The sequence below is a fragment of the Bos javanicus genome, chromosome 25 (assembly GCF_032452875.1).
Source record: "Bos javanicus breed banteng chromosome 25, ARS-OSU_banteng_1.0, whole genome shotgun sequence".
Classification (NCBI taxonomy): Eukaryota; Metazoa; Chordata; class Mammalia; order Artiodactyla; family Bovidae; genus Bos; species Bos javanicus.
In genome coordinates, this window is record NC_083892.1 from 26601260 (window position 1) to 26615923 (window position 14664).

General features: G+C 44.9%; 1 protein-coding gene across 1 annotated transcript in view; it reads left to right on the plus strand.

Moving 5' to 3' along the window:
• Positions 1 to 580: 580 nt before the first annotated feature.
• Positions 581 to 14664, plus strand: part of ITGAL (integrin subunit alpha L) — a 48481-nt gene continuing 34397 nt past the window's right edge. The window contains exons 1-9 of the mRNA XM_061401678.1: positions 581 to 835; positions 2156 to 2258; positions 2982 to 3073; positions 3176 to 3243; positions 9376 to 9493; positions 9618 to 9748; positions 10489 to 10634; positions 12434 to 12566; positions 12726 to 12876. Coding sequence (XP_061257662.1) covers positions 781 to 835; positions 2156 to 2258; positions 2982 to 3073; positions 3176 to 3243; positions 9376 to 9493; positions 9618 to 9748; positions 10489 to 10634; positions 12434 to 12566; positions 12726 to 12876 — 997 coding nt within the window. The 5' untranslated portion in view covers positions 581 to 780. The remainder of the gene's footprint in view (positions 836 to 2155; positions 2259 to 2981; positions 3074 to 3175; positions 3244 to 9375; positions 9494 to 9617; positions 9749 to 10488; positions 10635 to 12433; positions 12567 to 12725; positions 12877 to 14664) is intronic.

A 14664-nucleotide genomic window follows, 5' to 3' on the forward strand; every position in this document is an offset into this window, starting at 1 on the left:
CCCTTTTTTGGCTACACCTCACAGCATGTGGGATCTTAGTCCCCAGAACAAGAATTAAAGCCACTCCCCCTGCAGTAGAAGCTTGGAATCCTAGCCACTGAACCGCCTGGGAAGTCTCACCAGAGTTCTTTATATATTCTGGATACAAGTCCTGTACCAGATGATTTACAAATCATATATCTTCCATTCTGTGGAAATTGGTGTTTTGTTGTTATTTTTTAGACTCAAAATGAATGATTAAATACACTGTTCTGTAACTTGCTTTTTTTTCATCAACAGTGATTGAGCATATCACGGGCATCTTTCAATGTCAAGGGAAAGCTACCTCATCCTTTTTCCCCCACCCCCATCTTATTTTTTCTTTCCTCCTTCTTTTTTTGTGGCTACATGCATTCCATGACGGTTGTACCACAGTTCATCTGACCAGTCTTCCCCTGAGCTTTAACGAATCTTAAGTTCTCGTGTTGGTGAAGGACTAAGACACCGCAGCTGTTGGGCAGCACAACTGTGCTGTCTTCCCCAGGATAATATAAAAATGCAAGAGGCACAGGAAATGTCTAACCTGCTAAACTTCCTCTCAAACCCACAGTTTCACAACCTGCCTAGGCACAACCCTCTCCCCCAGATTCTGTCACCAGCCTGGCGCCTCTGTGAGAAAGTTCCACTGCAAGACGCCCTGGGACTTTATCATTTCCCTCTTTCAAGCAGTCCTGTCGCCAGTAAATCCCAAGAGCCCTCTGAGACTATACCTGGGCTGGCTCCCTCCAGCTGGCTTGAAGGATGAATTCCTGCATCATCGTGCTGAGGTTGCTGCTGTCTGGACCTTTTGTCTTTGGTAGGCAAGGGAGATGGGGAGGGGAAGCGGCATGCCTCTGTGCTGAGGGAAACAGCAGGACTTTGTAGAACGGAGTAAATGAGCAGCTGATTTAAGGGTGGCATGAGCCGTAGGTAATGCGGGGCCCTGGGGAATCCTGGAGAGAGGGGAAGAAAAACAAAGTCAGACAAACAAACAAACTACAGTCAGGATCTGAAGGTCTTTTCAGGCAAAAGACGGAAAAAAGGTCACAGCAGTGAGAGGTGGAGGAGGGGCCCTTAGAAAGGAGATGTGCCTGCGTGCTAAGTTGCTTCAATTGTGTCCAACTTTGTGCAAACCTTGGAGAAGGAAATGGCAACCCACTCCAGTGTTCTTGCCTGGAGAATCCCAGGGACAGGGGAGCCTGGTGGGCTGCCATCTATGGGGTCGTGCAGAGTCGGACACGACTGAAGCAACTTAGCAGCAGCAGCATGGACTGTAACCCGCCAGGCTCCTCTGTCCATGGGATTCTCCAGGCAAGAACTGGAGTGGGGTGCCATGCTTTTTGGGGGGAATGGTTAATGCACACATAGATCTGGCCTAGGATCTGGTTCTATGTGTGCTTCTACCTCTCATTGTCATCTTGGACAAGTCCCTTCCCTCTTTCTGGGGCTCAGTTTCTTCATCTAAATAAACGAGGCCTGCATCTCTGACATCTTAAGATGTGTGAAATAAGCCCAAGACCTGTAAGGAAAGCAGGGCTGAAAAAAGACAGTTTGGGGCCTTTCAGATGACACCAAGGATCACTGAGGTTGTGGAGGCGATGGGGAATTTGAGATCTAATGGTTATGGCAGAGACTGGTCCATGGGGGTGGGGGAAGTTAGGGAGCGTTACTTGAGCAAGGAGGCAGCCTCACAGCATCAGGGGATCTCCAACTTTCACAGGGAGGAAGCCTGAGGCTAATGATCTGAGTTTTCAGGGCGACTGGGCCCCATGTCCCAGGAAGAAGTGGATGTGTGAGGAGATGCAAACCCTTGCGGCATCCCATCGCCAAGGGGGGCCCTTCAGATTGCTCCTCCGTTAGGTGCCACCGTCTTCTCGTCCTTCCTTTGCTGAGAGGCCAGTCGGAAGTGTGTGTCCTTTAGAGCTCTGGGTAGTAGGAATTGCTGCTTCCATATGTCCTGTAGTCCAGGCCCCCAGGAGAGGTTGGAGGGCAGTTCCTGGTCCTGCCCCAGGTATGGGTGGCCTGACCACACTGGGGGCGTGTGGTTGGCGGCCAATCAGCGCCTGCCACTGTGGGGGCTTGTGAGGTAAGGAGGAGCCCCTGGTCGGAAGTGGCTGACCCGCTTTTGGTCTCTCAGCCCCAGCCTGGAGCTACAACCTGGATGTGCGACATGTGCAAAACTTCTCCTTTCCACTTGCCGGGAGGCATTTTGGGTACCGCGTTCTGCAAGTTGGAAATGGGTGAGTGTTGCCACAGGCCCTCTCTGCCCTGACCAGGACCTTCCTGTTTTGAGGAGTCTGTAGTGGGATCCAAGCAAGGCCATCTGATAGTAGGATGAGAACCATCCATCGTTAAAGCGCCCCGGGACTTTCCTGGTAGTCCAGTGGTTAGGACCCCAAGCTTCCACTTCAGGGACAGAGTTCAATCCCTGGTCAGGGAACTAAGACCCCACATTGTGGTGTGAAAAGTGGAAAAAAAAAAAAAAAAGCCCTATAAGTGCCTAATAGAATACATATGACAACCCCTAAAACGCTTTGCCACACTTTCTCAATTCCAGACTCTCTCCCAAACTAGACAGTGAACTCCTTCAAGGCAGAGATTTTGTTTCTCTCTCAAAACCCCTCTCCATCCCTAGTACATAGCACATAGCAGGTAAGCCATATGTGACTTTTGAATTGATTGCTGATTGAATGAAACCACGGTGTCACATTCTGGCAGATCATTCTCTGGGCCTGTTTTTCTGTACAGTCAATGGAAAAGATCCTTAACTTTCTAGAATTCTGGCATATTGGATTATTTTTCTGGGGTCCAATAAGGAAGAGATGGGAACTTAGCATCCACCCGGATAGGGAGTGGCTGAATTGCTTCCAGAAACCTTTTGGGAGGTCTGAACCCCCTTAATAGGTCGGAGTGGTTGGTAAATACCTGGGCAGCTCCATCTGACAGGTGGAATTCCTCATCAGGGTTGTCGTGGGAGCTCCAAGCGAAGGGAACAGCATGGGAAACCTGTATCAATGCCAGCCAGAAACTGGAGACTGCCTGCCAGTCACACTGAGTGAGTAACTGGTTTGGGAGGAATGTGCTCAGGAAGTCGAGGCTGGCCCCATCATACCTGGGTTGCCTAAGTTTCTCCAGGTGAATCTTCTGGTGCCCACAGGTTCCAACTATACCTCCAAGTACTTGGGAATGACCTTGGCAACAGACCCCACAAGTGACAACCTGTTGGTAAGATTTTTGTATAGTGTGATGTCAGTACCTATGAAGCTTTTGCTAGGAAAGAGAGACGAAAGAAAAAAGTGAATTAAAGATCCTATACAGATAAATGAAGAAAATGTGGTACATGTATACAGTGGAATATTGCTGTTGTTTAGTCTCTAAGTTGTGTCTGACTCTTTGCAACCCCATGGACTGTAGCCCACCAGGCTCCTCTGTTCATGGGATTCTCCAGCCAAGAATCCTGGAGTGGGTTGCCATTTCTTCTTCCAGGGGATCTTCCTGATCCAGGGACCAAACCCAAGTCTCCTGAACTGCAGGTGGATTCTTTACCATTGAGCCACTGGGGAAACCCCACAAGGGAGTGTTACTTAGCCATAAGAAGGAACCAAACTGGGTCATTTGTAGAGATGTGGATGGACCTAGAGTCTGCATGCAGAGTGAAGAAAATCAGAAAGAGAAAAACAAATATCGTATATTAACATATGTATGTGGAATCTAGAGAAGTGATATAGATGAATCCATTTGCAGGTCAGAAATAGAGACGCAGACGGAGAAAATGGATGTGTGGACACAATTGGAGAGGGGAGGGTGGGACGAATTGGGAGATTAGAATGGAAACATATACACCGTCATGTGTAAAATAGCTAGCTAGTGGGAAGCTTTTGTATAGCACAGGGAGTTAAACTCAGTGCTCTGTGATGACTTAGAGGGGTGAGATGAGGGGAGTGGGAGGGAGGTCCAAGAGGGCCATGTATACGTATAGCTGATTCACTTCGTTGTACAGCAGAAATTAACGTAACATTGTAAAGCAAATATACTCCGATTTTTAAAAAAAGATCCTATGGAAGATTAAAGGCACCAGAGAGATTTAGATTCAGTTAGCATTTATTGTGGAGAAGGCAATGGCACCCCACTCCAGTACTCTTGCCTGGAAAATCCCACGGACGGAGGAGCCTGGTGGGCTGCAGTCCACGGGGTCGCACAGAGTCAGACACGACTGAAGCGACTTAGCAGCAGCAGCAGCAGCATTTATTGACACCCAACTATCAGCTCTTTTTAAGACCTTACCTACCTCAGGTTTTTTTTCCCCAAATGTGAAATATCTGTGACCATTCATACACAAGATGACTTACAGTTGTACACAACTTTAACGTTTTAATAGTTATACATTGATTTAATGGTTTATTAGAAAAAAATATACAAGTCCCTCAAATTCATGATTCCTTGGATTGCATTGCTTCAGTTCAGTTTAGTTCAGTCGCTCAGTCACGTCCGACTCTTTGCTACCCCGTGAATCGCAGCACGCCAGGCCTCCCTGTCCATCACCAACTCCTGGAGTTCACTCAGACTCACGTCCATCAAGTCAGTGATGCCATCCAGCCATCTCATCCTCTGGTGTCCCCTTCTCCTCCTGCCCCCAATCCTTCCCAGCATCAGAATCTTTTCCAATGAGTCAACTCTTCGCATGAGGTGGCCAAAGTACTGGAGTTTCAGCTTCAGCATCATTCCTTCCAAAGAAATACCAGGGCTGATCTCCTTCAGAATGGACTGGTTGGATCTTCTTGCAGTCCAAGGGACTCCCAAGAGTCTTTTCCAACACCACAGTTCAAAAACATCAATTCTTTGGCGCTCAGCCTTCTTCACAGTCCAACTCTCACATCCATACATGACCACAGGAAAAACCATAGCCTTGACTAGACGGACCTTTGTTGGCAAAGTAATGTCCTGCTTTTGAATATGCTATCGAGGTTGGTCATAACCTTCCTTCCAAGGAGTAAGCATCTTTTAATTTCATGGCTGCAGTCACCATCTGCAGTGATTTTGGAGCCCCAAAAAATAAAGTCTGACACTGTTTCCCCATCTATTTCCCATGAAGTGATGGGACCGGATGCCATGATCTTTGTTTTCTGAATGTTGAGCTTTAAGCCAACTTTTTCACTCTCCACTTTCACTTTCATCAAGAGGCTTTTTAGTTCCTCTTCACTTTCTGCCATAAGGGTGGTGTCATCTGCATATCTGAGGTTATTGATATTTCTCCCAGCAATCTTGATTCCAGCTTGTGCTTCTTCCAGTCCAGCGTTTCTCATGATGTACTCTGCATATAAGTTAAATAAGCAGGGTGATAATATACAGCCTTGACGTACTCCTTTTCCTATTTGGAACCAGTCTGTTGTTCCATGTCCAGTTCTAACTGTTGCTTCCTGATCTGCATACAAATTTCTCAAGAGGCAGATCAGGTGGTATTCCCATCTCTTTCAGAATTTTCCACAGTTTTTTGTGATCCACACAGTCAAAGGCTTTGGCATAGTCAATAAAGCAGAAATGGATGTTTTTCTGGAACTTTCTTGCTTTTTCCATGATCCAGAGGATGTTGGCAATTTGATCTCTCGTTCCTCTGCCTTTTCTAAAACCAGCTTGAACATCAGGAAGTTCACGGTTCACATATTGCTGAAGCCTGGCTTGGAGAATTTTGAGCATTACTTTACTAGAATGTGAGATGAGTGCAATTGTGCAGTAGTTTGAGCATTCTTTGGCATTGCCTTTTTTTGGGATTGGAATGAAAACTGACATTTTCCAGTCCTGTGGCCACTGCTGAGTTTTCCAAATTTGCTGGCATACTGAGTGCAGCACTTTCACAGCATCATCTTTTAGGATTTGAAATAGCTCAACTGGAATTCCATCATCTCCACTAGCTTTGTTCATAGTGATGCTTTCTAAGGCCCACTTGACTTCACATTCCAGGATGTCTGGCTCTAGGTGAGTGATCATGCCATTGTGATTATCTGGGTCATGAAGATCTTTTTTGTACAGTTCTTCTGTGTATTCTTGCCATTTCTTAATATCTTCTGCTTCTGTTGGGTCCATACCATTTCTGTCCTTTATCGAGCCCAGCTTTGCATGAAATTTTTCCTTGGTATCTCTAATTTTCTTGAAGAGATCTCTAGTCTTTCCCTTTCTGTTGTTTTCCTCTATTTCTTTGCATTGATCACTGAGGAAGGCTTTCTTATCTCTTCTTGCTATTCTTTGGAACTCTGCATTCAGATGCTTATATATTTCCTTTTCTCCTTTGCTTTTCGATTCTCTTCTTTTCACAGCTATTTGTAAGGCCTCCCCAGACAGCCATTTTGCTTTTTTGCATTTCTTTTCCATGGGGATGGTCTTGATCCCTGTCTCCTGTACAATGTCACGAACCTCATTCCATAGTTCATCAGGCACTCTGTGTATCAGATCTAGTCCCTTAAATCTATTTCTCACTTCCACTGTATAATCATAAGGGATTTGATTTAGGTCATACCTGAACGGTCTAGTGGTTTTCCCTACTTTCTTCAATTTCAGTCTAAACTTGGCAATAAGGAGTTCATGATCTGAGCCACAGTCAACTCCTGGTCTTGTTTTTGCTGACTGTATAGAGCTTCTCCATCTTTGGCTGCAAAGAATATAATCAATCTGATTTCGGTGTTGACCATCTGGTGATGTCCATGTATAGAGTCTTCTCTTGTGTTGTTGGAAGAGGGTGTTTGCTATGACCAGTGCATTTTCTTGGCAAAACTCTATTAGTCTTTGCCCTGCTTTGTTCCATATTCCAAGGCCAAATTTGCCTGTTACTCTAGGTGTTTCTTGACTTCCTACTTTTGCATTTCAGTCTCCTATAATGAAAAGGACATCATTTTTGGGTGTTAGTTCTAAAAGGTCTTGTAGGTCTTCATAGAACCGTTCAACTTTAGCTTCTTCAGCATTACTGGTTGGGGCATAGACTTGGATTACTGTGATATTGAATGGTTTGTCTTGGAAACCAGAGATCATTCTGTTTTTGAGATTGCATCCAAGTACTGCATTTCGGACTCTTTTGTTGACCATGATGGCTACTCCATTTCTTCTGAGGGATTCCTGCCCTCAGTAGTAGATATAATGGTCATCTGAGTTAAGTTCACCCACTCCAGTCCATTTTAGTTCACTGATTCCTAGAATGTTGACATTCACTCTTGCTATCTCCTGTTTGACCACTTCCAATTTGCCTTGATTCATGGACCTGACATTCCAGGTTCCTATGCAATATTGCTCTTTACAGCATCAGACCTTGCTTCTATCACCAGTCACATCCACAGCTGGGTATTGTTTTTGCTTTGGTTCCATCCCTTCATTCTTTCTGGAGTTATTTCTCCACTGATCTCCAGTAGCATATTGGGCACCTACTGACCTGGGGAGTTCCTCTTTCAGTACGCATTGCTTAGGATGAGGCTAAAGTTGTAAAAAGTAAATTTTAAGCAACAAAGTCCTGGGGTTTTTTTTGTTTGTTTTGCTTATAATTCTGTTGAAGTCTAGATGATGTACAATGTTGTGTTAATTTGTGCCATACAACATAGTGACTCAGTTATACGTATTTTTCTTCATATTCTTTTCCATTGTGGCTTATGACAAGATATTGGATATAGTTTCCTGTGCTATACAGTAGGACCTTGCTGTTTATCCTATGTATAATATACATTATATAGGATAACTATATATAATAGTTTGCATTTGCTAATCTCAAACTCCCAATCCTTTCCTCCCCTATCCCTTCTCTCCCAACAATGTCCTATTATATAACACAAGGAACTATAGTCAATATCTTGTCATAAGCCATAATGGAAAAGAATATGGAAAAGAATGTGTGTGTGTGTGTGTATATATATATATATATATGTAACAGAAACATTTTGCTGTACTCTAGAAACTAATGTTGTAAATCAACTGTACTTCAATTTTAAAAATATAAATTTTAATTAAATGAAATATTAAATAAATAATAGTATGTGTGATATGCCCATATGGCAGAAATTGTGAATTCATACACAAATGCCTAAAGCTTGAGAAACCCTGCGTTATCTCTTCTAATCCTTAGGACAGAGGTGAGATAGGGATCAGTATACACATTTTACACAGGAAGAAACAGGACCGAAGGGGTTAAAAGCTTTTGTCAAGATCACATGGTTTTAAGGAGGTAGACCCAGGATTTGAATCAAATTGCTATCTGAGCCAGAGTTTGTTGTTCTTCACAATTCATCTCAGCAGTATCCTTCTGACCCAGGTGTATGAGAGACAGAAGGTTAAGTGAGTGAAATAAAGGGTTGGGTGAAAAGTTCCTTTGGGTTCAGTATGGAAAAACGCAAACAAACATTTTGGCCAACCCAATATTTATCCAGTATTGAATTGGAGTTTGGCTACTTAGCTATGATTACTAGGCACTGTACTGGGTTCTGATGGGGGAAAGGGGAATGAGATATAAAGATGACTATGACATAAGCCAGACCTTTCAAAATTACAGTCTGGCAGGAAAGATAGTCATCAAAAAGGAGGCAGCATTGAAGATTCTAGGAATAGAGGGTCATTTGATTTGGTGTAAACGCAGAATGTGTCTTTGGGAATAGAAGCAGGTGGGCCTGGAAATGTATACTAGTGCCCACTGAAACAACATGAATGCCAAACTAAGGAGTTTAGGTTTCATCCTGGAGGCAGCGAGCATCCATTGGCGTATAGCATTGGTAGTAAGGATGAAGAGACTGATACAAAAGACCTGGAGGCTGAATTACCTTGCCTTGGTAACCAGTTGGATATAAGGAATGAGGGTCGAGGGATAATGATGCTAAAGGGCAATGTAGACTTGGTATTTCTGTTTGATGGCTCAAGGAGCTTGCAGCAAGATGAATTTCAGAAAATTAGGGACTTCATGAAGGATGTGATGAAGGTTTTTGTTCTTGGTTGATGATGCACAAAAGACACACAGCAAGAGGAAGCCCCAACCCGTTTTATTTTTTAATAATTTAATTAAATTTTTTTTTAGCTGGACTGAGTCTTCATTGCTGAGTGGGCTACTCTCCATTGTAGTTGCAGGCTTTTCACTGCAGCACCTTCTCTTTTTGCAGAGTACAGGCTCTAGAAGTACAGGCTCTAGAACACATGGCTTTCAGTAGTTTCGGCTTCTGGGCTCTAGAACACAGGCTCAATTGTTGTGGCACATGAATTAGTTACTCTGAGGCATGTGAGGTCTCCCCGGATCAGGGATCGAACCCGTGTCTCCTGCATTGGCTAGCAGATTCTTTACCACATGGAGCCACCAGGGAAGCCCACCTCAACCTTTTTGAAACTCTTTGCTTCCTTCAGGCCTGTGATCCTGGGCTGTCTCGAACATGTGACCAGAATATCTATCTAAGTGGTCTGTGTTACCTCATCCACGAGAACCTGAGGGGTCCGGTGCTGCAAGGGCACCCTGGTTATCAGGGTAAGGAGTGGGGGGCCCAGTGGGGAGCGATACCTCTGAGTGGTTGCCCTTTCATGGGAACAAGCATGGGCAGGCCAACCCCTGGAGACTCTTTACCAAGTCCCTCCGTGTCTGACCTCTGTAGAATGTATAAAGGGCAACGTAGACTTGGTATTTCTGTTTGATGGCTCAATGAGCTTGCAGCAAGATGAATTTGAGAAAATTGTGGACTTCATGAAGGATGTGATGAAGAAACTCAGCAACTCTTCCTACCAGGTAAATATAGTAGTTAGGATTCCTGGTGGTAGGCAATAGTTACCTAAAGGCGTAAAGGGAAAATCTAGTATTAATACAATGTGTCTCTATAACCTAAGGGCATGACTATTACTGGACCTTTGCTTCGAGAATTCTCCCTAATTTGTATTTCTGTTTCTTTTTGGCTCTTGCTTCCCTCTTTTCTTTCTTTCTGTTTCTCTCTGCAGACTGGCTCTCAGCTTCTTTAGATCACATGGGCTGGTGGAAAGTGCCCAAGTTCACATGTTCAAGCTGCAGGAGGGCTGTTGGTTTTTTTTTTTTTAATTTTTTAAATCATCTTCTCAAGCAGCCCCTCCCTCTGTAAATTCCAATTTCACACAGGAAAGATTTTGACTGGCCTCACCTCAGTCCAGTGGCCAACTTCGGCCCAGCCAGTTGTATCCAGTTTTGCAGGGTCATATTCATACTCAGCAGAAATATGGCTGCTAGGAACCATCTCTGTTGGTGAGGTGGGCAAACCCAGAGAACCAGAGCCCAGCAGACAGCATTCTATAAGGGATTTGAAATGTATTTATTTCTGTGTTTGTTTATATACAACCTCATTTTCTTCTTCTTTTTTTATACAGCCTCATTTTCAAAAGAATGATTTGAGGCAGGAATGTGGAGTTGGGTTGCCCAGGTCTTGGATAAGAAGTTGAGATTGGAGCAGACAAGTGGGAAGGGCTGTGTAAAGAGTTTCATGTCTTCTTTCTTCTTTCTAGTTTGCGGCTGTTCAGTTTTCTACATATTTCAAAACAGAATTTACTTTCTTGGATTACATTAGACAGAAGGACCCTGACGCTCTGTTGGCTGGAGTCAAACACATGCGTTTGTTGACCAACACCTTTGGTGCCATCAACTATGTTGCGTGAGTTCCCTTTTGTGAAAGATCCCATCCATTGGTTGTTCTGGGTATTACTAGCTTCTTCAGGTTGCAAGGTGTAGGAACTCAACAGGTAGATCTAGCAAGGGACAGGTTATTGTAAGAATTCAAGTGGAGCAATTTTAGTTCAGGTCCTTTTATTGATTTATTTTTAGTTGAATAATTGCTTTACAATGTCATGTTGGTTTCTGCCATACAGCCACGTGAATCAGCCATAAGTATACATATGTGCCCTCCCTCTTGAACCTCACTCCCACCTTCCACCTCATCCCACCTCTCTTGGTCCTTACAGAGCACCGGGCTCAGCTCCCTGAGTTATACAGCAACTTTCTAGTAGCTATTTGTTTTACATATGGTAATGTATATGTTTCAATGTCACTCTCACGACCTTTTTTAAAATTTTTTATTTATTTATTTATTTATTTTTGGCTGTGTCAGGTCTTAGTTTCTGCATGTGGGATCTAGTTCCCTGACCAGGGATCAAACCTGGGCCCCCTGCACTGGGAGCGTAGAGTATAGGCCATCTGACCACCAGGGAAATCTCTCATTGGTGATTTTGGACAGAGGAGTGATCATCTGACTTATGTTTTTAAAAGAATCCCTCCAGCTGCAGAGTTGTGATCAGACTGTGGAAGGGGCAAGGGTGGAAGCAGGGAGGCCAGTTTGCAGGCTATTGAACAATCTAGAAGAGAGATGATGGTGGCTTAAACCAGGGTGGGAATCCTTGAACAGGATCCATGATAGACCGTGTTTAGGTGGATGGAAGCTGGGGAAACATTTGCATCCGAGATAGAACCAGAGATATTGGCAGCAAGTGGTTTTGACACGGCCCACCCATCAGGTTCTTCTGTCCTTGGCAGCTTCCAGGTGTTAATAGCTCTCCCCTTCTCCCCTCATATCTCTTCACCTCACGCTGTGGCCTCTCCAGGTGACTTTCAGCTTCTGTGCCCAAAGCAGATCATGTCCTAAGTTAGGGATGGTGGGATGACCACTCTTGGATAAATTGTCCATCTTTGGTTAGCTGTGGGGTGAGGAGAGAAGGATGGTTCAGATAGAGTGGCTGTCCCAGGGGAAGTTGTGGGCAGCCTGTCTCGCTTCAGAAGGAGGCTGTGGGCAGGGCAGGAATTTGCAGCCTGGACCTGTCCAGAATTTAGTCTTCCCTGCTTTCTCTTCTGTCACATGACTGAGCACCTACTCGAGTCAGGACCTGGAGATACAGCAGCAAATCAAATATGGCTCTTTCCTCAGGGAGCTCATGATTTGTGGGGGAGATTGATGTGGAAACAAGTCTCTTTGATTCCCTAGGAAACTTGCTGTTGCAGAGATGTACAGGCAGCCTGGAGATGGTTGGGAAGGCACAGGTGGTGTTGAATGAGCTTTCTCTAGAAGAGTGCCTTTCCAGTTTTCTTTGGCTATGTAACCCATCCTTCCACTGGAATCTCACCTAGATCACCAGCATATCTAACTGATTGAAGGGTAGTTGCCATGTGGTTGAAATGGAGAGTAGGAAACCCAGAGTCTCCCCTCACTGCCCATAGCCTCTGGGACAACCTCGTGGCTACCTAGAATTCTGTTGAAGACCACTGGCCCAGAAGGAGAGATATGGTGACCTGGGCTGAGGAAGGAGGCTCAGAAGAGAGCTTTTGAGGGCTGGAAATAGCTGCCTGGGGATTGTGAAGAGGGATTTGTCATCATCAGCAGGGCAGTGACTTAATGAGCATGGTGAGGCGGAGCCTCAGAGGATTTGGGGGGAGTCTCTTACATCCCCCTCTTCCTGGATATAGGAAAGAAGTGTTCCGGCAAGAGCTGGGAGCCCGCCCAGATGCCACCAAAGTGCTTATCATCATCACTGATGGGGAAGCCACCGACCAACACAACATTGATGCGGCCAAAGACATCATCCGCTACATCATTGGGGTACAGGCCCCAGGTCCCTGCTACTTCTTAAGACCCGTCTTCCCTCTCCTATTCTTGAACCCCACTCCCTTTCTCCCTGGGGCCAGGGTCTTGTGAAAATAGTAGGAAATTGTACTGCAAGTTTGGAGATGCCAGCTCTTCACTCTTCATTTCTTCCAGATTGGAAAAAATTTTAAGACCAAAGAAAGTCAGGAGGCGCTCCATCAGTTTGCCTCCAAACCCGTGGAGGAGTTTGTAAAGATCCTGGACACGTTTGAGAAGCTGAAAGATCTATTCACCGAGCTGCAAAAAAAGATCTATGTTATTGAGGGTGAGTGGCAGGCCCTGGGAGAGAGGGTTTGGGGGTTGTATAGAGAACCTCGCCTAGGACGTTAGATTTGAGGCACGTGGAATAATAATCACGGGCACTTACAGAGCATGTGTCACTGTGCTAAGAGTTCTCTGGATAAAAGACCTTAGGTAGGAACTTAGGGAAGGGTGATATAGGAGCAGCCTCTATTTTCCTTTGAAGTTCCGTCTTCCTCTTGAAGCTCAGCCTGGTCCAGGACGGGGCTCTGAGCTGACCTATGTCTTATTGGTGTCAGCTGTGTCCTGTAGAATGACTATAGTTGTTTCCATAACTCAGCTCCCTCGCCGTCATTTATCCTGGGCTTCAAATTATTTGAGACGGGCAAGCAGGGAGGGGCTGAGTGCAAGGAGCCCGCAGGCCCTCTTTCTTGCCCCAGAATAGGAGAAGGTTTGGTTGTAGTTGTCAGACAAGAGAGTATTTCCCCAAGTAGCCTAGTCTCTGAAAGGTACGTGATTCCCCCAGGAAGCCCCTTCGCTTAGGACACAGCCTTGGTGTTCACATCATGTGAAGAGGCAATGTGTTATATATAATGGGACCAAGCAGAATTCACTCTGCCTGTGTTGTGTGACCTCAGCCAGGTCACTTTCCCTCTCTGAGGCTCGTTGCTCTGTCAAATGGGAATAGTAATAGCTATCTCAGAAGGTGGTAAGCTTTAACCACTGTATTCATTTCCTGGGGCTACTGTAACAAAGTACCAAATATGAGGGGGCTTAACACAAGAGAAATGGGTTGTCTTACAGTTCTGGAGCCTAGAAATCAATACTCAAAAGCTTGACAAGGCCATGCTCCTTGGGATGGTTTTGGAGAGAATCCTTCCCTGCCTGTTTTTTTTTTTTTTTTTTAAGTTGAATAATTAATTAATTTGGCTGTGCTGGGACTTAGTTGAGGCACACAGTATCTCTGATCTTCATCGGGGCACACAGGATCTTTAGTTGCAACGTGTGGGATCTAGTCCCCTGACCCAGTCCCCTTGCATTGGGAGTGTGGAGTCTTAGCCACTGGACCAGCAGGAAAGTCCCTCCCCACCTCTTCTAACTTCCAGTGTTTGCTAACATTCCTTGGCATTCCTTGACTTGTAGCTGCATCATTCGGGTTGCCTGGCTGTCTTTTCCCTATGTGTCTGCCATTATCTTTTCTGCATGTCTGTCCTTCTGTGTCCAAATTGCCCCTTTAATAAGGACACCAGTCATATTGGATCAGGGCCCACCCTAATGACCTCACTTAAACACATCATAAGCTAATGCCTGTGGCTGGCAATTTGTTATGTAAGGGAATATTGAAACACTCCTGTCAATAACATCCGAGCAACAAAAGACGTATAACCATGTCTCTGGTCAGTAAGTTGTTAACTTGATTACCTCTGTAAAGACCCTGTTTTCAAATATGGTCACATTCTGAGGTACTAGGGGTTAAGACTTCAATATATGTTCTTTAAGGTACACAGTTGAAGCCTTAATGACTGTTTGGAAAGTGCCTGGGAGCTTGTAGGCTCTAAGTAAGTTACAGCTCTTATCCTCTATCCTCCCTGCCCTTACTCATCCTTCAGATCATAGTTTACATGCCATCCTCTCTGGTACTTCCTTGCTGATCCCAAGTCTGGGATCCTAGTGCTGCTTTAACCACTGTATGTTTGTCCCCCATCACACCCCTGTGATATACATTCTATTAGAACTCTCTATTAGGACTTCCCTAGGGGGTCCAGTGGTTAAGACCCCAAGCTTCCATTGCAGGAGGCATAAGTCTGATGTC